Source organism: Ricinus communis, chromosome 7 (assembly GCF_019578655.1).
Source record: "Ricinus communis isolate WT05 ecotype wild-type chromosome 7, ASM1957865v1, whole genome shotgun sequence".
NCBI classification, from domain to species: Eukaryota; Viridiplantae; Streptophyta; class Magnoliopsida; order Malpighiales; family Euphorbiaceae; genus Ricinus; species Ricinus communis.
In genome coordinates, this window is record NC_063262.1 from 12260095 (window position 1) to 12286192 (window position 26098).

The 26098-nt window shown below is 27.4% G+C and overlaps 2 protein-coding genes and 1 non-coding gene across 4 annotated transcripts; 2 read left to right on the forward strand and 1 right to left on the reverse strand.

Annotated features, from left to right (window-relative positions):
- The first annotated feature begins 5360 nt into the window (after nt 1–5360).
- LOC112536092 lies at nt 5361–5468 on the forward strand. Its single transcript, XR_003080158.1, has one exon. It is a non-coding gene; the product is annotated as a small nucleolar RNA R71 (small nucleolar RNA).
- A 2821-nt stretch (nt 5469–8289) lies between these two features.
- LOC8263080 lies at nt 8290–11857 on the forward strand. Its single transcript, XM_002526595.4, has 3 exons — nt 8290–8682; nt 11063–11201; nt 11352–11857. Exons 1-3 carry the CDS (start codon nt 8323–8325, stop codon nt 11534–11536), a joined length of 684 nt encoding a protein of 227 aa, XP_002526641.1. The 5' UTR covers nt 8290–8322; the 3' UTR covers nt 11537–11857.
- A 2460-nt stretch (nt 11858–14317) lies between these two features.
- LOC8263081 (U-box domain-containing protein 26) lies at nt 14318–16333 on the reverse strand. 2 transcript variants are annotated; one of them, XM_015723842.3, is made up of 2 exons: nt 15559–15700; nt 14318–15463 (listed from the first exon to the last, which is right to left on the reverse strand). In XM_015723842.3, the coding sequence occupies exon 2, from the start codon at nt 15461–15463 to the stop codon at nt 14477–14479; it is 987 nt and encodes a 328-aa protein (XP_015579328.1). In that variant the 5' UTR covers nt 15559–15700; the 3' UTR covers nt 14318–14476. The 2 variants fall into 2 exon arrangements, with proteins under 2 accessions (XP_015579328.1, XP_002526642.1); XM_002526596.4 differs by having other exon boundaries at nt 14318–16333.
- Between the last annotated feature and the right edge of the window lie 9765 nt (nt 16334–26098).

Here is a 26098-nt window from a genome sequence, read left to right on the forward strand (position 1 = left end):
TTAATGAATAACGTTTCAATACTATGACAAGCACGCAAATCCTGCACTAAACCCTCTAATTCTTGAAATCTAAATTGTCATTCGCGTCCGATCATTATACTTTTAGATCTCATAATCATCATTGAATGATGGAAGAATCCAATTGTTGTTACCTCTACTACTTTCAGAATATCCAGCCATATTTAATTGTTTGGCACCAACAAACATGTGAATTTATATATAAATAACATTATCACATGGAAACAATAACAATGATATGTCATCTAGTGTTGTCAAATCACTTTGATGTTAATAATAATAACGATGATGTTCATCTAATGTTGTCATCGAGCATCTACATTATTGCACATAGAGGAGATCGATGCTCATATTCACCGCAAGCTCCAATAGACTAGATTTTTTGGAGTAGCTCGCCTTGGGTTCTTCCAATTAGACTGACATCTTATCACTACAATTATCGAGAGATGGAGACCTGAGACTTATACCTTTCACTTTTCCGAGGGAGAAATACCCTTCAGGATGTGGCTATTCAAACTGATTTATCAATTGATGGTGCAACGGTGATTGGATATGGCCATCATGATTGGATGGATCTATGTGAGAGATTGTTAGGAGTGTGGCCACCTAATAATGTCATTAGGGGTTCAAAGTTGAACTTGAGGTGGCTCACTGAATAATTTGGTGATCTCCCAACAAATGCAGATGATGACATTATCCGGCGCCATACATGTGTATTCATTCTACGCATCATTGGTGGGATATTGTTTATTGACAAGTCTGCTTCAAGGGTCAATCTGATATTCCTCCTCTTCTAAAAGACTTAACTAGGGTACATCATTACAGCTGGGGTGGAGCATGTCTTACATGGTTATATAGAGAGTTATGTAAGGCCACAAATCCGAGTGCACATCAGATTGGTGGTGCATTATTTTTACTTCAACTATGGCCATGAGATTGATTACCATCAATTGCACCTACGTTGTCAGTTCAGACACCACATGTTGGCCTACCATTAGGATTTCGGTATGCATAAACATTATTCAACATAGTTTAATCGTATGTTACTTAATTATTAATTTCTTTTAAAAGATAGAGCGGTGCACGGATCGTTACTGAGGTGTCCACTCATGTGCTGAAGAATATAAGATACACGTTGGACTTGATAGAAACTGATGATGTAGTTACTAGCTCCTCTCTCTCACTCTCTAAATATATGTACATATATCTTTGTACTTCTAATACAACTGTATTGATTAGTTTTTCATATCTATTGCAGGTCATATGGATGCCATATACAAATGACATTTTATAGAATCTCCTAACATATTGTTTGGATGGCAACAGATTTGGCGAGTAATTGTCCCATTGATATGCTAGCACATTATGGAGTGGCACCATCTAGACTGGGTGTTATGACAATTTTGCCTCCAGCAATCCATCCCAAACCAGCCGTTGCAAATCGATGAGCTTCACTTCACTAATTTGCAATCTAGGGATGCAAATTGGCCTTGTTAGCATTCTAGATGGATTGCCATATGGAATGCATGAATTGCAACGTGTTTATAATGTTGGAGCAATTGTAGACAACTCCATTACCATTCTTAGTACATAGAGTGGTATCGACGTATGACCCGGAGATGGATTTCTCCAGCAGGCGGTGCTCATGGAGCAGGGTCAGCTTTTTTTCTTAACCCTTTTTCAACCGTATTATGATAGTGAAACATACCTCTTTTTTATTTTATTAGTGTCATTTGCAGGTAGATGGCATTGAGCATATTCGTCTAAGCAATGATGTTGACGAAATCCATCAGATTAATGATATCATGTTTTGTGTTATTCAACAACAACGATGACTTATTTTCATGCCACCACCTCAACCTTCATAACCTCAACCACAATTTCTCAGATATTATAATTGATAAAGAAGCAGACATTGCTATACCTTTGCCTGTGCAACGTCGAACTCAATCAAGAAATTTTCTCGAGCGTCGATGGGAAGTTCCTTTCATTCCTTTTTCCACTACATGTGTGCATGTTCTACTACTTATTGTATATTATGGTCAACAGTTATACCTTCAAACTGCTACGCCATTAGAATCCATGCCTAGGCCATCGCAGACATGTGCTTCCAACACTCGTGGGCCATCTCAGGCTAGGACATCCTACTCTCCATATCCTCCAAACATGACTTTTTGATCCCAGATGACTCTGCACCCATCCAGTAGGAATCTAATATATCACAAGCACACCCTACTTCTAGATGTAATCAGGCTTCAGCTGGACCTTTTGGACAATGGCTTTACTCCCACCGTTACATATGATGGGTTCAGCATTTGATCATGCATTGTTTGACGGTCCTTCTAATCCAAAAGAAGAGAAACAACACAGATGAGGATGTTGAGCCTAGCCGATTAATCAAAACCGCATTTAGAAGGTAACGACCAAGATATAACAGAAGATATCCAGCTTGTGGTATAAGAGAACATGTCAGAGGACATTAACATATCTTTCACTTTGTATAAATATTAACTTTTAGCTTTTCTCTGTCTAAACTACTTGTTTTTCTATCAATTCTCAACTAAAAAATTTAAAATTTATCTCATATATAACTTTTAATAGAAAATTTGTCAAAATAATTTTTATTTGTAAAATTATTGCTATATTATTTTTACAAAAATATTATTATTTTTATCTATAGCCATATTATTTTTTATCATTATAATGTTTGGAAAGAAACAAAAAATAAGTGGCACTCGTCCTATTATTTAAAAAAAAAAAATGATTAATGAATTTTTTTTAAAAAATAAAAAGTTAAGTAAAAGAAGTTTTTCAAGGTCACCACAAGTGTTTCTAATAAGAAATGGTTTGATCTAATATATGTGTAGGTCCCTGTATTTTTTTATTGCATTAAAACTCTGTTGAATTTTAATAAAACTAACTACTACCTCCTTACGTATTAATCGAAAGACTAAACTGGTAATTTAATATTATAATTTGATCATTCAACTTATTATCAAGTATCAAACTTATTCTTATTATCAAATTAGAGTAAAATCTTATTTTTAGCACAAGTTAGTTTTAGTGTCTAATTAAAATAATAAATTTAATATCTTTTTCTTGCTCTAATTTTTTATTTCTAATACAATTTAATTCAAACAAATTTAAATATTTTTAAACTACTTATATTTAAAATAATATTATTAAATTACTATATAATTTAATTTTAGTTATTAATATTAAAAATATTATTCTATTGTAATTTGTATTATATATTATAGTTAAACTATATAAAAAGTTAAAATTAAATTAAACAATCATGTCTTAATCTAGTAAAATAATTTCGACACTAAGTTGACAAATTTACTATCAATGAAGAAGATCATGAAAAATCTTGTATATCAAAAATGAGATTTTTTATCAACCATTCAAATGAGATTAACATGAGTAAATTTTTTATTTTTAATATAGTTTAATTTTAGTGTCTAATGAAAATAATAATTTTTAACTATTTATTTTATTTAAGAAATTAAAATTAAACTATATAGTAGTTTAATAATATTAAATATAAAAAAATAAATATTTTTAAAATTAAATTATACTAAAAATAAAAGATATAAATAAATAAATAAATATTAAATTTATTATTTTAATTAAATACTAAAAGTAATTTATACTAAAAATAAAATTTTACTCTAATTTGATAATAGAATTAATTTTAGACGAGTTTGATACTTAATAATAAATTTAAAAATTATATTATAATATTAAATTGGTGGTTAAAAACATCAGACTAAACTTCAAGAGATAAATAATATTTAATCTAAAAATTAAAAACATCAGTATCACAAGAAAAGAAACATCGCTGTTCAAATTATCGGTCATACTTTGCAAATATATCAACAGTCAGCAGTGTCAATCTTGTGTAGTTGAATTTACACCTGTCAAAGAAAAAGCATAGATGGAGAAATATTTTTCCAACTCACCTATTTACGTAAATAATTTTTTTTATTTAATTAAGTAAAAAGCCCACATCTTCAGCTTTGGGAACAGGGAGTGTAGGATTCGTTGGCTTATACCTCTCTTAATGATTTGGTTGATTGTGGTTCAAAGCTCTATGATTGCATTTCATGTCCTTTAACCTCGGAGAGCTTAGCATTGAGAGATGCTATCGTTTAGGCGACTTCTAAAGGACGGAGTAGAGTTTTATTTTGGAAGGAGATACATTGAACATCATTCAATTTGCTTTTTCTAATTCTCATATTCCGATAAGCTTGAAGCCATCTTTGCTGATATTTTTCTTTATTCTAAGACATATTCTATTTGCTTTTTTTTTTTTTAGTCTGTTGAGAAATGAAATAGTTTATAAGGCTCAATCGTTTTATGGGATTTAGATCTTGAAAATATCTCATTTTCTTTTTTTTTTTTCTTAAGATTGGGCTCTACTCTTCATTCTTTTTGTATGTCTCCTTCGGTTATTTTCATATCAACTAATCTATCTTTTTTTGTATACTTGCATAAGGAGAATATTTTTCAATTAAAGTTTCAACATTATTATTAAATAACTTACCATCTTTGAATATGGTGATGGTTTTGGCTTGCTCAGGTTGATTTGATAATTTTTCTTTTCTTATTTTCATATACAACTTCAGTAATTTTTACCTAATTTGAGTTTCCAATTGCTTCATTAAAGCTTCAATGCAATCAGTTTTCTTCTCATTCATCTCCATACTATCATGGGTAACTATCATAACAGATTGAAGTATTTTCTCTAAGCTTAGTTTTCTTTAAGAGGCTTCTCCTTGATTTTGGAATGGAGGGTTTGGATTCCTTGAGTATTGAGGTTATTGGTTTTGATATTGAAGCTGATTTTGGTCCCTCAGTAATTGTGGTCATTATTTCTCTAAAAAAAATTTGGATGGTTTATCCAACCTGGATTATAAGTGTTGGAATATAGGTTATCCCTAGGTTGTCTAGGCTGATAAGATTCCAACAAATTAACTTGTTCATAATCATTTCCTGCATAAGTCTCATAAGATGAGCAAATATTAGCACCATGACCATAAACACCATATATATCACAAACCTCATTGTTCGGCACATTCTTAGTTGAAGCAAGTATTTAAATTTATTTAGTTAATTCAACTATTTTTATAGTCATCTCATTACTAGACACTACTTCATTCACTTCTACTTTTTTTGTTCTCACACTCTTTTGTTGTGAGTTGGCTCCTAACATCTCAAAAATATTATAAACCTCATCAACAGTTTTTTCTAACATAACACCCTAGCCGCATTATCAACCATATGTTGATACTGTTGTGTCATCCATAATAAAATTATTGGTTAGTTACATGAAGTGGGTATCCATGATGTGAGCATTGTAATAAAAGTGATTTGAAGTGATCTCATACTTCATGAAAGGATTCAGTATCCTTTTGATAAAAGTCAGAGATTTCAGCCCTTAATTCTTTGGTCTTTTAATGCAAAAAAAATTTACTCATAAATATTTGGTAAACTTTATCCCAAGTTCTCAAATAATTAGGAGGCAATGTCATTAACCAAGCCTTTGCTTTTTTCTTTTAATGAGTAAGGAAAACACATTATCCTTAATTGGTCCTTATTTAATCTAGATAATGGGAATGTATGAACTATAACATAAAATTCTCTAATAAATGTTAATGCATCCTCACTAAGCATGCCATATAATGAAGGAAGCATATGAAAATGAATGTTCTTTAGTTTATAATTCCTAGATGCATCACCTAGAATTATGCATGAAGTAGTGTTACCAATTATAGATCGAGCATAATCCTTCATAGCATTTTCTTTTTAGCTGCAACTTGTCTTTGATCGTTAGCCATTATTTCAACATTTTTTTCTAATTCTTTTTCTAACTTTTCTTCAAAACTCTTCTTCTTCTAGCCTTAAAGGTACAAACTCACTCTCTATTTCTTGATCCTTCTCTGCCTTTCTAATAACTAATCTTAAGTTGTAGAGATTTTGAGTTGATAAATCACCTGATTTAATTTTTCTGCTAGGCATACAAATCAAAAGAAAATTTTCAGATTTAAAATTTTAAAAACAAAATAAAAATACATAAAACAAGACACAAAAATACAAGACAAGCTTGACAATTAATCAATATAAAATTAGACACAGTTCCCGGCAACGATGTCAAAAACTTGATATCCATCAATATGTACTCGTAAGTGTACGAAATGTTCCTGTAGTAAGGGTAAGTTCACCACGAGGTCGATCTCATAAGGAACTGTAGAGCCATTATTATAAAGACTAACTATCACACAAGAACACTATAAATAAAATTAAACACTCTAACCCAGTATTTTGAGAAAGTAGTATATTCATAAAATGAATATAATAAACTATAAAGTAAATATGCAATAATTATGATAATGAAAACTATATTCTAAAAATAGTATTTAGCCTAGCCATTTACTTAGCAATTCTCTTGTTTTACCTTAAGCCCAGATCTAATAAACGAGACGGTAACATGTCTTTTTCTTTAATTACTTAAACTAATGATGTAACTAAAATTTCTTCTACCAACATAGATTGAAGTAAAGATAGTGTTTCTACTACATTCAACTTGAATACTTTTATAACAATTACTATTATTAAATTGATACGATGGTCAACCAATAATAATAACTGAAACTAATAAAAATATGAAGGTAAAGAAATCATTCATCAAATAATTAAACAACAAGGTTCATATATTAGTAAGAAGGTTAAAGTAAACACTTATAGAAACTAGCCTGACATATTTAATCCAATGACCATTGTAATTAAAAACACAAAATAAAAGTTCTCTTGAAATCTAGAATCCTTCAAGTAGGAAGATGATTGGTCCTTACTCTGCACTCTTGAAAAATTTCTTAGATCTTAAAAGAATAATAAAAACTTAAACTAAATGTTTGTGGAAGATGAATTATAGAGAAGTGCAGAGAGAGAAATAGATAGATGTAGATGTGAATGTATCAGTTGTGTATCTGATCTCTAATACTTGTAGAGATTCTTCTTGTAGAGTCTTTCTCCAACTACAAAACTTCTGAGAGTTATCTTCTATAACTCTTAACTATCATAACTTGAGTAAATAACTAATAATAGTCCATAATTATAAAAAAGACTTAATTAATCATCCTTGGACCTTGACTTATTTCGCTAGGCCTGTGGAAATAGTATTCCACCCGTATTTAATTCTAGATTTTTGGAATATCAATTCTACTAAAGCCCATTTATTAGTTTTTAGCTCATATTTTTCATCTTTGACTAATAATACCTAAAATTCGACAATAAAGCTAAAATGAGGTAATAAACACATATTTTCACATATTATATATATAGAACATACAATTAAAGTACTAAAATATTCTAAATATATATACATAATTTGAACCTATCATATATTATAGATAAGTTATATATTTAATTAAACAATGACTCTAATTTTAGAAAAAATATTTTAATTATATTTTAATATTATATTAACTAAAATATTAATTTTCTAATTAAACAATGATTCCAATTCTAAGAAATAACATTTCAAATTATAGTTTTAATATATTTATCAACCAATAAGTTAGTTAATTATATAGAATAATATTTTATTCTAAAATTAGTAATATTAATTTTTTTAATATTTAATATTACTTAATAGATATTTTAAAAATAATTTTTATTTTATTACACAAATAATTTTTTAAAAGCCGATAAAATCTTAGAATATTAAAAGCATTTAAGAAAAATATTTGCAGATATCTAATTTATTATTACATTTCAAAATATTATAAATAATTACAAGAAATTAAAATATAAATTTAATTTATATTTTATTTATTATTAAAATAATTATAACAGTTGTACAGTGTACATATGACAATTAATTAAATTTAGAATTATTTTATTAATTAAAATTAATTTCTTTTCAATTTAGTTGTCATATTATCTAAAATAACCAATAAATAGAAATACACATTTATTATAATTTTGTTATTTTGAATGTTTTTCGATTATTGTTCATGTTGTATATTTATCTATAATAACATGATTAAAAAAATATCATTCATTTTATAAATGTTAATTTTTTAATGATATACCTTTATTTGACATTCCAACAATTTTATTTCATGTCATAAATTTTATAAATGATGTGTAAATAATATTGTTAGTTTAATTAATGATTTTGTTCTTTCTCTTATAAAAGTTAATATTCCATTATATAAAAGAATAATTTTAAAGATATAATTTCAAAAATAAAACTTTGTTAAGCTATATCTATCACTTTTATTATACAAATTGAAGATGTCTGCAAGAATGGGTGCATGTAAGGCACCTATTTGTCATCTGCAACGCCCTTCCTCTCCATCTACACCAAACCCAAGAAACTCAAACAGCACCAGGCGATTTTTCCTCTTCTCTCTTCCTCTGTGTGCTACTTGTGCTACTACTACTACTACACTTGTTCTTACTCAAAGTTCCCCAACTGTTAAAGTTGAACCCTTTTTAGCACTAGCAGAGAGCTATGACCCGGTTAGCCAAGCTGAGAAAGATGCCAGTGCTAACAAATCTCAGAGAGTTTCTGAGGCTATTGGGTTGCTTGAGAAAGGGAGGGAATTGCAGGCTCAAGGTGACTTCAGTGCAGCTCTTCCCTACTTCACTCTGGTTCGTTCTTTATGTATTCCCTTTTGGCCTTTTCTTTTCATTGATTGTTGTGCTGCAAGAAATTGTTAGAATATTTATTCTTGTTTTTCCTAATTTTGGACATCTTATCAGTTATTAGATATCATTTCCATCTAGATTATGCAAAGTTAAATATCTATATAAAGTTCTTAGCCTTTCTTAGGTTTTTTTATCGTGAAATTGTGAGTACACGTCTACATATAGAAACCCAATGATTCAATTCAGTTTTATTGAATTCTATATAGTCTGCATCCGCAGGCTTAGCCAAGCCGTAGGTGCATATCTCTTGCTGAAGTTTGAGCTCCTAGGTGACTCAAATTGAGCAAGATTACAAGTGACATGATTTTGCAAGAATTCAATTGATTAAAATTTTGAATATGTATTCCAACCAAAGCATTTGAGTTTGAGAATGATTTGTTTAAGGCTCTTCTTTTGTTGCTGCTGAAAATGAATTCTCCTTTATCTGTGTTGTGTTGCAACCATTTTATCTTCCAATTGTAATCCTACCTTTCTAAGCCCTAACCATCATAATTCACCTAGATAAGTTTCTCCACTTTGACTTATTTAAATCACTTCCCCACTTTCCGCAATCAACATTACTATTGCTTAATTGAAGTGAAATTTTGCTGTGCTCGTTTTTGCCATAATTCAATGTGAGAATTCTCGGTATCAAACGTTAAACATGTCATTGATGGTGGTGGTGCTTTGCTGCATTTTTAAGGTTGGCGTGAAGGATTCCACAAAGACCATTTGGTTTAGTAGTAGTAGTAGTAGTAGTAGTAATAATAATAGCAGTAGAAGCAGAAGCAGAAGTAATTGTTGGAGGAAGGATGTTTCCCTAGTTTTTGTTCGAGCATTTGTGCAACTCATCTTGCAGAGCATTTCTTTTGTCATCTTTGGTTCAAAGTTAATAGATAATTCTTCACTTTCTATAGCTAAGCTCTTATGGCGTCTAATTGGATAAAGAAATTTGATTTACCACTTGATACCTCAATTATAACAAACTTTATAGAATGCAATACTTGATAACACAATATTAATACAATGGTGGAACTTTAATTACTTCAGTGTTTTTTTGAAGATAACAGAATTTACGACCATCTGGGCAGGGGGTGGTATAAATTGATCTCAGGTGTTTCTTTTATTTGCATTGTCATTTATTTATTTTTTGCATTTGGTATGGATGTTTAGAATCTCTTTCAAGCACGGTTATAGAAAATAAATTTAGCATGTCTAACTAGTATACTAAGTTTGAATAAATACTCTCCATGATGTGTTTCAAAAGGGATAATCGATGCACGCATGGGAGTTTATAGCCCCTTTTTGCCATTGTAACCCTGATCTAGCAGTTGGGTATATTCCTGTTAGAGCTCAAATGATGTGTTGCAACTTTGGGAATGATATCATACGTTAGGGGCTTTACTGCATCTGTTAATGCATCTGTGTTTTGCAAGGATATCAGAATTGTAAGACAGTGCATATCTCTAAAGCCTTATCTACAGATCTCAGACATAATTATGCATTCACGGATTGTGTCCAAAAAGTGCCAATATAACGTAATTGTCCAATCAAGTTGCTCATTAATTTTCCAATCCGACACAAGTAGGTAACCTTGAAAAAGCTGTGCCATGAAGGTACAATTTCACGAATGTTCTTCCTATGGCTTTTTGGGTCATTGGATAGCTATATAGCTGTATTAATTAGCTTAACAGATATTGCATGTGCTATGGTCCAAACGACTCTGGATTTTTGCATAATAGAAACTGTAAGGGGAAAGGGGAAAAAAAAAAAACAGAAACAAAAGATAATCATAGACATTGTGCTTATCTTGATTCTAGCAATTCCCTTTTCGTTATCTGTTTTGGCTGTTTACTTTATAATTGGCAACAACTATTGCCAGTTAACTGATGGATGCAAGTTACAGATGCGATTGCACATGCTAAACCGATTGGCATCAAAATGTTTCTCATTGCTTTATAATGCTGACAATACAAATCATTATATTTCATTTTGTTCTCAAATGTAAAATTTTTATTCATCAAAGTGCACATTGCTGCACACTCCCCTGATCATGTAAATAATGTAGATACCATCAACCATATGCTTATGATGCCGATTTTGACTATCACAATTGCTTTCTTCTACCACAATATTACTTCATTGAATAATGCAGTTATCTTTTGAATCCCCATGTTGAAGTTTCTCTGTGCTAGTTATTTCGTATTTATCATGAAGTAAAACTTGGTTTGTGATATTAGTAGCTTCTTTTTCCTTCTTGACATAGTGCATGTTCTTGTTTCAACTTTCATGTATAAATCAGATATTTTATCACGAGTAACATCACTCCCACATATTATTATAGGTGGTTGAAAACTACAAGGACTTTGCTTTCTCGGAATATGCAAGAGTTGGCAGAGCACTGGCCCTTTATGAGGTTGGAGACAAACAAGAAGCAATTGCTGAGATGGAAGATGTTTCCATATCTTTGAAGGGTTATCCTGGTATTTTCTAAGATGTTTCATTTCCAGGCTCCATGAGAGTTCGGAGCAGAAATGTTTGAACTTAAATATTCTAGATATTATTTATTTATTCTGGTTTTTCTTCATTTGATGTTCTCCCATTTAACTGTTGTTCCTTGGGGTGCTTGACAGAAGTACATGCAGCCCTTGCAGCAGCCTTATATGTGGACAAGCATGCACCCCTGCTAGCTGAAAATCAGTTTACAATTGCAACTCTGCTTGATCCTCACTACACAGACATTTCATATGTAAAAGAGACTAAACATTGGCCTCCAAGTTTGGTCAGTTCCTTGAAACGCTTCATCACTCTTTCCTAGAAATGGGAAATATTTATGCAAAGTTCAGAAAGCGTCAATAGTACGGCCATCCTTCATTGTTTGGTCAATAGTTGCACATGATGAAGCACATAGGAACTGAAAATTTGTGTTGACAAGAAACATTTTTACAATATTCTAATACCGTTTTATACACTAATTTTTCACCTTTTTAGTTTCTGTATTCGGGTGCTCATACCAAGATTACTGTGGTATAGTCTTGTCTGTCTATAATCCTAGACCATATAACTGTAAAGTGTTTTGGTAAAGCAGTTTAAACATAATGTTCAAGCTCAAGATACATACCAATCTGTTGTTTGACAATTGCTCGTCTTTCAGTTTTCAATATACTTTTTATGCTCTTCCAGTTCGTTTTGGCTTCTGGTCATTCTACATATCGAATAATGGCAATTTCTGGCATTTGCTATGGTATTGTAGGCCATCAATTTAATTAATTTCTGTCCATGCTGAGGAACAACTTTAGTAGGAAAAGCCTTTTGTTATTGCTGTATTTCTGGTGTTAGTGAGAATTTTTTTTTTTCCTTTTTTTTTAATCTGCATAGAAATGATTCTGTTGTTGTGGATTTCTGAAAGTGGAGACACCACTTTTTGACATTTGATACAAAAGAATGGATTGTTGTTTGGTAATGTCCCATAGCTAGAGTGGAAGTGTGCAACATTTTCTTCTTCTTTTGCCTTCTGCCTGGGGAAAAGGAAAATGCTATCTCCCATGTTTGCTTGTTTACCTGCCGAAAAGGGAGACCCTTTTTTTTTTTTTTTTTGCCTTTTGGACCATTTTGAATCTTTTAAAGAGGAATATTTGCCCACTGCTGCTTTAATTTTAGAAAAAAGTATAAAAAGATATGTCTGTAGTTTGACCATTTTAAACTTTATGTATTTTTTGGATAAAATAGTATGTATATTAATAAATAATTTTTTCCTAATATGGCATACATTTGAATAATATGAATAAATTATTTTTACTGATCGGACATATTTTTTCTATTATGTAGATGTCATATGTAGTGATAATTATATACTAAATCACATATATTGATCTATAAAATAAAATGTAGTTAAAATTGAAGAACAATGAAATCATTCGGATAAATATGAATCATTTCTTTTATTGATGTATCAATAGACTAATGGTAATAACGGATTAAACTACGTACATTAATTTATATATAAATAAAAAAGAAAAAGAAAAGAAATATGTAACTAAAGTTGAAAAACCATGAAACCATATTTATGTATTTTGGGTACTTACTTTATTATTTTTTGAAAGGGCAGGCACACTACGCTTGATTGTGGACACTGTGTGTCCTTTTAACAAAAGCAAAGATCTAGAACCAGAAGACTACTTAACTCATTTTTTAGGTTGGTTTGGCGTGCCAAATATGTGCTCCATAACTGAACTTCCTACCAAAACAATGTGCAGACAAATCCACCGGTTTCTCTGAAAGTCCGTCCCATCATCAAAATGGCATGCATCGGATGAGGTCTGAGGAACAGCTAATTCTGTTGTATCTCTGGGACAATGCCAAACTTCTTTCCAGCTATTTTGGGTGAATATTAGGGCCCAAAAAAACAAAAACAAAAACCAAAATAGTGTCTTTTTAAGGTGAGTATTTGCATTGGTGAGGGGCATATCATCCCCTTCCTTTTCCTTTATATCACTAATGCTTGGTCATGTTCTTTTGGGATGTCTGAATCATCAATTCAGCCAAATACAATTAATACTCTACAATTCTGTCTACCCTGTTAAACTATGAGGAGCTCTTCCTTATTTTGATATTATAGCTTTTAGCAAATTTTTTAAAGAGATTTATAAAAATTAATGATGACAATCAAAATAATTTAAATTTTTTCATCCATTCATAAATTAAAATTAATATATTAAAGTGCGATAAAATAAGTACAAAAATTTAATATATTTGATATAACTGTAACTTTATTTAAGATTTTTTCTTATAAAATTCATGTGATTAGCTATAAATAAACCAAATCTTATCAATTTCAATAGCTGGATTTTAAATTTATGGTTTTTTTGTTATGACAAAAACGCTCCTAATTAAATATTTTACTCTCAACTTTTTTTAAAAAAAAAAAACTTAAATTACAACATAACATATTTGAATGCTACTTTTGAAAAAACTAAAATAGTAAATTGATTCTGCACTTAAACCAATTATAAAATCATTTTATTTGAAATGAATTCTATATTTATTATATCAAATTAAATTTCATATAAGATTTCAACCAAATGCAGTCTTAATGTTACATAATAAGAGCTCTGCTATGCCCTATGATAACTTGGTTTAATACAGCATTTTGTCTTCTGGAAATTGCATTAACAAGCATGAAATTGTAGAAAACCTTTTGGCATGTACTCTTATCTCAAACAAATTTCTAAAATGGAACCTCTAGAATACTTTTTCCTATTTCTAGCATGAACCATTAGAATACAGAATACTCAATCATTAGACATATAATTGTAACATTATGTTTAGGTGAAATAAATTTTATGAACTTGATTATGATGCGTTTGGTTGAAATAAAATTATTCAAATTTTTATTAATTAAATTCATAAAATTAATTACGACTAGATTAAGTTCCAACGAAAATAGATAATATTTTTAAATAAATCTATATTTGTATGTTTTATAAGATTAAAATATCTCTTTTTACTTTATAATTTTATTTTATCATTTCTCATTCTTTTCTTATATCTTCCCTTTTTATCAATTCTTTTTATCCATACAATCATAATATACATATCATTTTAATTGAATTCAATTATTATTATCTAATGCATCAAATATAAAGATAAATTTGCAAATTGTTTCTTTACACAGATTACACTTCTTTTTTTCTTTTTACACCATATATCAAACAAGACCCCACATAAACATCAAAAACATCTCATTAATTTTTCTGACCTAAACAATATTCTTTGGTTGTTCATTCCACTTGGATCTTAGCAGCTTAAGCAACATTCTTGCTCTGGTTTTGGTCCTACCACTGCACTGGCTCTGCAAAAGCAATAGAACCTGTGTCAAAACTCCAGCACTTATTGCTTCTTCCCTAGCCTGTAATGAATCACCACATAGAATCATGAGTGATCTAACAGCACTTTCACTGCCTTCATGATCAGATACCCTGAAAACCATCTTAACTAAAGCACCAATGCCATCTGGATTATTTATCACTGCCTCTTTTGCAGTGTCTAATTCTAGAAGAAGCTCAATTGTAGCCATTGCTCTTGATATTAGATTTCTATGGCATCTTTCTGCATTAGAAATATATGTTAGGAGTCCTTTCAACACACCTCCTTGAACCATATTATCTCTGTTTGATTCCGATGAGCATAATGCAGATATGGCTTTTATTCCTGCCTCAGGTGCCTCGCAATTGTCTTGAACAAGAAGAACTAGCCCTTGTAATAGTCCGTGATTTTGGCCAAGTATAGAGCATAACTCTCTTGTATCTGAAGATGATGATATTGCCTCTATTAGATGACACAAACCCACCTTCATCTTGCTAGTGCCATGCTCAAGCAAACTCTTGAAGGATTGCAACTTGGATTCTTCTTTTAGCATGTTTAAAGACTCATATTGGGCGAAAGGAAGTAATCTTAGAACACAACTGAGTGCGTGCTCTGAAAAATTGATGCTTTCTTGGGATATTTCAGAGACCACTTCTTGAAAAAGAAGTTCCAACAACAAAGGAAAGAAGCCCAGTTGGAGCAAATACAAAATTCTTGTTGTTGACTCTTCTGATAAAGCTTGGATTCTTTGAAGTGATTGAAACTTCTTCTCCAAGGTAGACTCATGAGATTGAAGGTGGTGTTTAAGTGAAGCTAAAGAATCATTGATGGTCACTGGATGATGATGATGATGATGATCAGGATCAAATTGAGGACCCATCTGCAGCCACTCATTAATCAAATGGCGAAGAGTGTGATTAGGAACCATGGAAAGATCATGAAGCTTCTGCATTGTAACAGGGCATGTGAAATTACCTGCAGCAAGCCATTTTTCTATGCTTGATCTATCATAGGTTTGGCCTGTACATAGAGTCACTGGATCTCTGAACAAGTCTAGACTAATTGGGCAAATGAACAAGTGGGGTATAGTCATTTCAGCTTCTCTCATAGCAGAAAGCCACACAAATTCAACAAGGAAAAAAGAAAAATTGGTAGATTATTGATGGTACTGCCTGAAAACTTAAGAAATGGGTAGTCTGAAAGTACATCCACCACTCCTAAAAGTGCATCAGAGAGGTCATGAGAAGAAGACAGCTTGTTACAGAGAATGCAAGATTATGGGCAGTTCCCTCAAAGAACACTCTTCAATTAAAAACAATGGACAGAATTAAGGTGAAAGGAGAGGTCTTTTTCTTTATTTATCAATTCAGATTCTTGATGCTATAAGCATACATTGAAATGTGGAACTGAGTTATAATGGCTTTGAAAAATAAAAAAGAAAACATATAAAAAGAATAATAGAATCGAAGAAAAAGAAAGTGATTGGAAAGGTAAGAGAAAAGGTTAGCACTTAGCAAGCATAGCACCTTCTCTAGCAGTAGCCAATGTCTAAAGAGTGTCTTTTTGAGCTGAGAGAGAGAGAGAGAGGCAAAAGTGCAATCTTAGTTGGTGGAATGAGAAGAGAACACCAGCATAGAAACACTAGAGAGTGGAGAGGGCCAAAAATGGGGCCATAGGTAAAGAGATTAAGAGATTGCAACTAATAATATAGAAATGTGAGAGATGGGAAATGGTCCCCCAAACCTTTCCTTCTTCCCCCCCCGCCCCCCCCAATACCCTTTTATCCTTTTGTATTTATGACTTGGCATTGGCAGTCAAACTGACCCACCAAAAGAAGAAAATAATAATTAATATCTTTGAAGTTTGAATCCACCCCACATTACACACTACTTGATAATGATATATGATGTTGGTCCTTCTAGGACTCATTGAGAATAATAATAACATAAGGGGAAAGAACAATGTGTAATCACACAACAAATAATTTATTCTTCTTTCCATTTCTTTTTGGGTGCTAAAAAGTTGGGAAAAATACAAAGGGTATTGGAGGATTTTTAACATTTATGTAATAATTAATTAAATAATTATTTTTATTAATTATATTATTGCATTAATCATTTTAATTTTTATCTTATAGATATTTACTCAATCAATATAATACTATTCATATAATGAATTATACTTACTATTTTATCTTTCTAAAAATACTCATTTCATCATGTTTGGAAAGGTAGGTTTATGGTCTCCATTATTCCAAATCACTGCTTAGTTTAGTGAGCCATCACCATAGTAGGTGCTCAAACAAATGAAACTTTTAGGTACAATTACATCAAACATGAAACTATAATATATAAATTGTGCTATAGGTGTATGTTATTTTATAAACATATAGCAATTTATATTATTTTAATTCAATAATTTATTTATATAATTCGATAGTTAATTAGCCAATCATATATAGTAATAATAATTGATTAACAAAATATATTACTTTTATTTGTTAGAGACTTCTATTTATTTTTTAATATTAATAAGTAGGACTTGATAATTATGAAATTTAACTATTTGACTTTAAGTTATATATATAATTTAAAACTATATACATGAATTTTATGACAATTAATAATCTGTATATAGTATACTGTAAATATAAAATATACTATTTTATATGGCAGAATTTTATAAATTCATGTCACATTATTTTTTATTAAAAAAAATGACATTTGGCTCTAATGTGGTATGTTCATAAAAATACTAATAATAACTATTTATAAAATAATTAAGTGTGATTTTAAATGCTAATAATGAATATGAAAAGATTAATAACCTATTTAAATATAATTATTCTTGAAATTTGATCATAATAAAAATATAATAATTATTATAGCTATTACATAATAATAATTAATAATAATAATAATAATAATCTTATTATATTTATAATGTTTATATTCATACATGTAAAAATGAAAAATAATAATATAAAACAAAAGAATAAGAATGTTAAATTTGAATAATAAAAACAGTTAAATATGTTGAAAAATTTCATTGGTTCAATATAATAAATAGTAAAAAAAAGTTTTGATCTTTATATATACGATAATAAAAAAAATATAATAATAAGAGATAAATAGTAAAATTATAGCACTCAAATTTATTAAGAACAATTATTATATGATTTATAGAAATTGATTAGTTTAATAATAAGCAAAAAAATGAAAATTGATAAATACATATACCTTTTATGTTTTCTTATCTTAACATATAAGAAATATAAAAAATTTATAAAGATATATATATAATTTAATATAGCTGAAAATAAAAATATCATAAAGATATTTTTTATACTAATATAGTTATAAATTAAATTATATATAGTATATAAGACAAACTTTTTAATATAAAATAATTATAAAATAATATGAGTAAATTGTTAGTCTAAATTTATAAAAGAACTAAAATAAGTTAATCAATTAAGCTAATATCAATTAATTATTTATAATTAAAAGAAATAAATTTTTGATGATAATGTCATAGCAAAACTGATATTAAACATCAAAAGAGAAGTCTACAATAATAAAAAGAGCAAAAGTTAAAAAAATTATGTTTTGAAATGTTGATGCCCCACCTACGTATTTTTACTTTAGGGGAAAATCCTTTTTATTAATCTTCTAAATTTTTCTGTTTTATTTTATTTTATTTTATTAAATTAGTAAAATTTTAATTTATTTTTTTGAATTTTTATAATTTTAATTTTAATTTTATTAAAAAATTTATATATTTTATGAGATTTTTATTTATTCTATTAAATATTAGTACTTTTATTTTTAGTTTTATTAAGGATCATTAAATTTTCAATATAAAATAAAAATTTAATAAAATAAAATTAAAATTAAAATTTTAATAAAATAAAACTGAAAAATTCAATAGTTTAAAACCTTTACCTTATAACAAGGGTAATGACTCATCCTCCTTGTCGTAGTAATAATAATAATAATAATAATAATATTTCAAATTAAATAATAATAATAGGTTTTTTCTTCCTTTTAAGTCCAGAAAGGCTTTCTTTTTACCCTTGTTATGGCATTTATAGATTATCAGTTTTGTAGCACTACACTTAGATTCGTATTAAGTATCCATTTGAGATTATTGATAGCTGTTAAAACATTAAATTTAGGAATTTTCTGATTTAACAAATTCATAAAAGAAACATCAATTTATTTCATTTTTTAAAAATAATTATAAAACTTAACAAAAAATTAAAATATTTTTTCTCGTGTAATACTAAAAGTGCGCTGTGACTTTTAAGTTTAGAATTGATAGAATACTGACACATCTTAAAAATCTAAAATCGAACCAAACTGTTTCAGTTCGATTCGATTCGATTTTATATTAAAAAATTAATTGAATTGAATAAACTAAAATAAATATTTTTAATTATTTTAAATGACTCAATTACTGTAATCTTATATTTACATATAATTTAATAATCTGATTTGATTATAAATTTATTTCAATTTAATTTATTTTAAAATTGATTTGATATATTTAATAAATTTAATTTAATTTAATTTTAAACTGAACCGTGCAAATGCTCCCGCGTACCAGCACAAACACAAAATCATTTCATTCAAATTCTCTTTTATTCAATTGCCACTTAATTTTAATTAATGATCTGTAATTAAAATAACCCAACGCCCCAATATTTATGCGGGTTTTGAAAGAAACAAAAGTTCAAAAGTCTTTGAAACAATCCCCTTATATTTTATTCCAAGTTTGACTGCACCAATCTTTCTTTCCATTTTTAATTTGTCTTCTTATCTATTTCCTTTTTTTTTTTTTTTTAATTTAAATTTGAGACAGTGAACATATCTCCAGACAATCATTTTGTGAATTAAATACTAAAGCGGAGAGAACTTTACCCATAAGCATCTAGAAATTAGAAAGTAAATATTATTATTATTATTTTTTGTTTCTTTTCAACAAAAGTACATTTTCAAAGTCTTTTAGTTGTGTTCACTATGGACATCTCAGCACGCTTTTGATTTCTCTTTCTTTCTCAACCGTCTCTTAGTTCGCCATTATCTTTTTTCTTCTTTTTATGTGAATCTTGAATAAAAATAAAAGAAGTAATATTATTATAACATGTACATAGTAGTAAAATAAATTAAATAAAGAGTTAAAATATATTTATAATATATTAAGATTGAAATAAGAAAAGATTTATGAAGACATGAAAAAATATTTTAAATTATTGTTCTTTTTAAAATATGACAAATAATTAGAAATATTGAGAATTTGATTAATTCTCTTAAAAAATTTATCTTATATTTTTATTTATAATCAACATATGAATAAATGACTAACTTTTTGAAATAAAAAAATAAAATCCACTAAATGAAAGATTACTGTACTTCTATCAATGTTTAAAGAAAATTAAAACTATTTGATTGTGAAATCTAATGTTTATTTATACCTCACAAAGAAAAGTTAGGATGGCCGTGTAAGTATGATATATGTTTCTATAATTGATATATATTTATTTTTAAATAATAAAATATAAAATATTTATTTATATATATATCAATCTCTTAATAATTGTATATGTACACTAAATCTAACTGAAAAATTTCATTACAAATTAGATTTTTTTTTTCAGACTTAGTGTATCTCTATCTATACACCAAACTAATAGATGATTAATCCATATTGTTTAGTCTTAAATCATAAAATATATGTCAATTAATTTATAATAAAATATAAAATAGTTATTATATATATATTATATAATATTTTTATTTATTTTTTATTTTTTCTTTTGAGGCTAGACAAAAGGTTTTATGTAAAAACGGTTCTAGATAAGATGTCATTCGTAATCAAACGAATAGGACCTAAACGAAGCTGTGGAGAGTTCAGCATATTGACTATCAACTCTGGCAAAGCCACTGCTGCGAAAGTATGCGTGACCTATCTTTATCTCTCAACAATAATTAATATTTCTTTGTCTACTTCAAATAGATAATCATTACTAAAAGGTGAAATATTATTTTAGATTACTTTTTATTTAAGAGTCTAATAAATGGTAAAGTTTTTTTTTCTTTTGCATTTATTAAATAAATAAAAACTCACTAGTTGAAAAATATATTTTAATTTTAATTTTTTTTAGAATATAGGAGGATGTATATACTTTGAACCAAAATTTCTCTCTAATTCAACTTTCTTTTTCTGTTTCACAAATGAAGTGTTCCATTAGACTAATAAACTGTCCATAAGCAAGAGATTTGACAAGTCATCCAAGTTAAAAAGGACGACTATTAAAAAGAAAATAATATTTTAATTTAATTTTACGAGAGATTTAATAAATTGTGAATTATATAATAAAATAATTATTTTGTTATACTTGCTATAATTTTTTAAAAAATATTTAATTGTTTATAATAGTAAAAATTGACATAACTCACATATAAATAACAAAAAATGGATTTTAATAATTATTTTAATTTTAAATATAAAAATATAAAAAAATAGAAATTAAACGAAAGTTTTTCAATAATTCAACTTTTTCTTATCAGAAGAAAATGAAATATTCCATTAGACTAATAAACTGCTTATGATTATAGGATTTGATAAGTCTTCCAATTTAAAAAGGGTAATTACTAAAAAGAAATATTATTTTAATTTCTTATAAAAAAACCTAATAAATTAGTACGAGATATATTATATAATTATTTCTTACACATCATAAAAATAAAGATTTATTTAATTAAAAAATAGAATTCTAAGAACTGATTCTCTAATTTCTGGAATACAAAAGAGAGGATGGAATTCAAGTGCTATTTCAGTTTTAATTTCTAGAAGAGAATGGACTTTAATTTAAGTTTCTTCTTGTTAGAAGAAAATGAAGGATTGCGTTAGACTAATGGACTGTCCATGAGTACAAATTTAGACAAGTCACTCAAGCAATTGAGAGATTTCCTTCAAGGAGAGGTTTTGCTGACCAGTGGGCAGATTTAATTTATATATCAAACTGTAACACCCATGTGCACAACTGAAAAAAGAGTGAATTTCCTTAGCTAAGAACAGAATTCATGCAATGGATTTCTTGACCATATGAATTTTGACTTGCCAAATTACACTTTCACATGCTACCATTTTCCCATATTACTATTTATTATTTAGAATCCTACGGCCACCAGTTATATAATAATATATCCAATAAACTTGTATCGATATTGTATATATAAATATTAAAATTTAAACTTAAAACTGCTAAATTTTCATAAAAGAAATATTAATTTTATCACATCCTAATTAATTATATGCTGTAATTTTTTTATTTTTTCTTCGGCCACTGACAGCAATGACTTGCCAAATGTACTGTTATTTTATTTGATTAATATTTTTTTATTACAAAGTTTGTTTATATAATCTTTTTTTTAATTTTTTAAATTTATAACAGGCCACACATGCAATAATTCTTTTTCTGCTACAAATTAATGGTGTACATCAATTTTAACCCCATATCTTTTAAACTTATAATAATGACAGAGCATAATCAAAGATTCTCTAAAGCCGATTATATATATTTATATATATAATTTATTTTAGAAGTTTAGCTATATTAATTAAGAGTTTCTTGACAATTAAAACTCTTGACAGCAATTAAAAATAAAAGAAATAAAAAAAACATTTTCTTTCTTTTTCAGTTTTAATAAAATTCATCAATCAATCAATCTATTTAAACTTATGAAATATATATTGATTACTTTTATTGTTAACAATAAATAAATCTATTATTGTCAGAAAGATCAAAATTTATTCGTATATATTATAAAAAGATATTAATTTAATGAAAAAAATTCAACACTAATAGTTTTATTTTATTTTAAGAAGATAATATATAGCTAATATTTTCTAATATGAACTATTTTTTAATCTTTTTTCATATTAAAATGTTACAAATCGATATAAAATGAGTCAACATGCTTATAATTCGAATCTAATTGTATTTGATTCTAATTCTAATTCATCTATTTATGTATCTAAATTATATTATATAATGCATGTAAATTTTAATAATTTTAAAATAATGAAACCAAAATATATTAATAAAACAACATAATTTCTAATTTGTTATTTCATCTAATTTTTAGTTGTTTAAATATTTGGTTTTCACTAATATAATAAAGAAAAAAATCTAAATAATTAATATAATATCCTCTAATATAGATTATTTGAATGTCGTACATAATAAAAATTTGTTAAAAATTTTGTAGGCTGAACTTACCAAGCAGTAGAGCAAATAAATATTAATGCATCACGTATTAAAATAGAATTTTATTATTTTTATAATCTTTTAGTGCCATATTTTTATATAAATTTCGTCTCTATACTACTACTATTTATTATTTTTCTCATTAAATTCTATTAATTTTGTAAAATATTAAATTAATCATTTAACAATAATAATCATAAGGCATCTTTAATAAATCTATCCATCTCATATTTTAATGATTGTTAAATTTTTAATTCATATTGTCTGAATTTATATTCTTGAATATCTTTTTACTAAATATTTTGATTGGTTAATAAATTAGAATCATAAGGATCTGTCGGTTTAAAAGAATAGTATCATATTTGAATGAAATTGATTTATTATTATTATTATTATTATTATTATTATTATTATTATTGTAATTACTAAATCATGAAAAGTTAGTAATTTAATGAAAATTATTGATTAAATTTATTTGAATAATATACTTTTATTTTATGTTTACATATATAAAATTAAAAATTAATTATCTTATATGTCTTGAATTTTCTTTTATGAAGTTATTTTTTTAAAACTATATTGGATATGAAGACATCCCTACTCATTAAATTGTATAATGCCATCTGTCTAAATTGGACTCAATTATAGCTTTCACATTTCTTCAAACAATATTTGATGTGTCTAAGTTAGTATTTGTAAGTGTGCGAACCGAATGATTGTACGGACAAGTATACTACGAGATTAATCTCACAAGAAATTATAAAGTATATACTATAAAGACTAACTATTATATAAAAATACTAATAATAAATCTAAACATTCTAAACTAATATTTTGAATAGTTTAAAATTTATAAAAAAATTAAATAAATTAGAAAGTAAATATACAAATGGAATGATTAATATAAACTATATGGTAAAATAGCATTTAGTCTAGCCTATACTTACTAATCCCTTTATTTTCCCTTAAATTCAAATCTAATAAATGAGACGGTGATGTGCCTTTCTCTTAAGTCACTCAAACTAATGATGCATCCTAAGTTTCTTATACAACATAGATTAAAGTAAAAATGATATGCCTATTTATCTTAACAATGAGTGAATTAATGAACCAAAGCGAAAGAATTGAGGTTTAACCCTATTTTCTGGTTTTCTGGCAGACCCGTTGAAAGAATCTTTTGTATTATTTCTATTTTTTTGCTATTTTGTTTTTTTATTAAATATTCAATTTGTACTAATTTGTACTAAATTCAAAAATATATATATAATATTAATATATAATATTAATAATTAATTCTATTATATTACTAATAATAATAGAATTATGAATTCTAAATTCATTCTATTTATATTTATTATATGTATATATTAATTATTAATATTTTTCTGTTTTATTTTCTATTTATTTTATATTAATTTATTAATTATTATTGTTAATTCTTATTAATTTAATTCTATTTATTTTATTTATATTTAATATTCTAATACTTTTTAATCTAGATATTTTTTATAACAAATATTTTATTATTCAATTGATATGATGGTCAATTAACAATAATAGATGAAATTATTAAAGTTATGAAGGTAAAGAAATCATTCATTAAACTCATAATTAATAAAGTTCATATATAAGTAAAAAGCTAAAGTAAACACTTATAGAAATTAATCTGACATATTTAGTCCAACGACCATTGTAATTAAATAGAAAGACATAAAAAGTAAAACCGAAAATTAAAGCTCCCTACAAATCTAGAAGTTCTTCAAAGTATGAAAATGATTGATCCTCATTCTCTACGTCTTGAAAAGCTTATCTTTGAAAGGATAATGTAAAGCTAACTAAAGTGTTTATAGAAGATGAAATGTAGAGAATTCAAAGAGGAGAATGATAGAAAAGTGCAGATTCCTTCCTATTTAATTGGTCTCCACCACTTGTAGAAATTCCTTTTTGCAGAGTCATTCTCTAAGCATAATACTGCTATAGTTATCCTCTTAACTATCCTAAATAAAATAAACAACTTAAAAAGTAATAATCATTAATTACATAATAACTAATAAATTTTTCTTGTGGGCCTTGAATTCTTCGACTAGGCCTGCAAAATTAGTAGTCCACGCGTCTTTATTCTGAGCCTTTGCAGCATCGATCCAATTAAAGCCTATTTATATATATTTAGCTCGTACTTTTCCTTTTTGGCTATTAATACATGAGATTAGACAATAGAGCTAATATAAGGTAATAAACACAAATTTTTACATATTATATATATAAAAATATATCAATAAATCACTAAAACGCCTTAAATAAATATACATTATATGAACCTATCAAATACCCCCATATACTTATACCTTTACTTGTCCTCAAGTAAATAGCAACTTAAGAAGTAATCTTTGCAAAAACAATGAAGCAATTCATACTCAACTTAAAGATATTACTCAAGAGAATCTCACTAATGCAGAAACTGAACCAACTTAAGAAAACTTGAGTCATAAAAATTTTCTTACAAAGATATAAACTCAATCATAGTTAGTCAAAAGATTCAAGCATTCATTATCTACACATTTCTCACAACAAATAGCATACCTCATTATCAATGAATACAATTATGATGCACAATCTAAATTATAATAACCTTATTCAAGAGGAAAAGCCTTCATCACAAACAAGAGATTAATGGGCATTTAATTTTGCACTTGCTTTTCAAGCTCTTATACTCTTATGTTTCTTTTCCTCACACCCTTTGGATTATTATATTCATACTTCGGGATTATTTTCTTTCTTGAGATGTCAAACATTTTTATGTAAATACAAACATGGGTAATGAATGCACCTGGTTACTCAATGAAACATACATCAAGATGCTTTGCATACTCATAATTTTAATTTCCTTTTTACACGAAAATCAACATTGGTCATGAAGATCCCTGGTTACTAAGCAACTAAAGTAAGCGGAGTATAATTAAACTTAGAGCTTTACCTTGCCCATATCATATCTCACAAATTTAGGCAAGCCATAATAATAACAAGGTAATAATAACCTAAATCATACACTTCTAATTATATCCAATGCAAACTTTGCTAAACTACTCATCATGTTCATATGCAAAGGATGAATACTTGATCATATAAGTGCAAATAACTCATGAGTTCACATTTATATACGTTTAAAAATTAGTTTAAGAACTCAAGGGTCAACATAATAGCATTATTTCATTGATTCTTTATTATAGAGTAATAACAAAA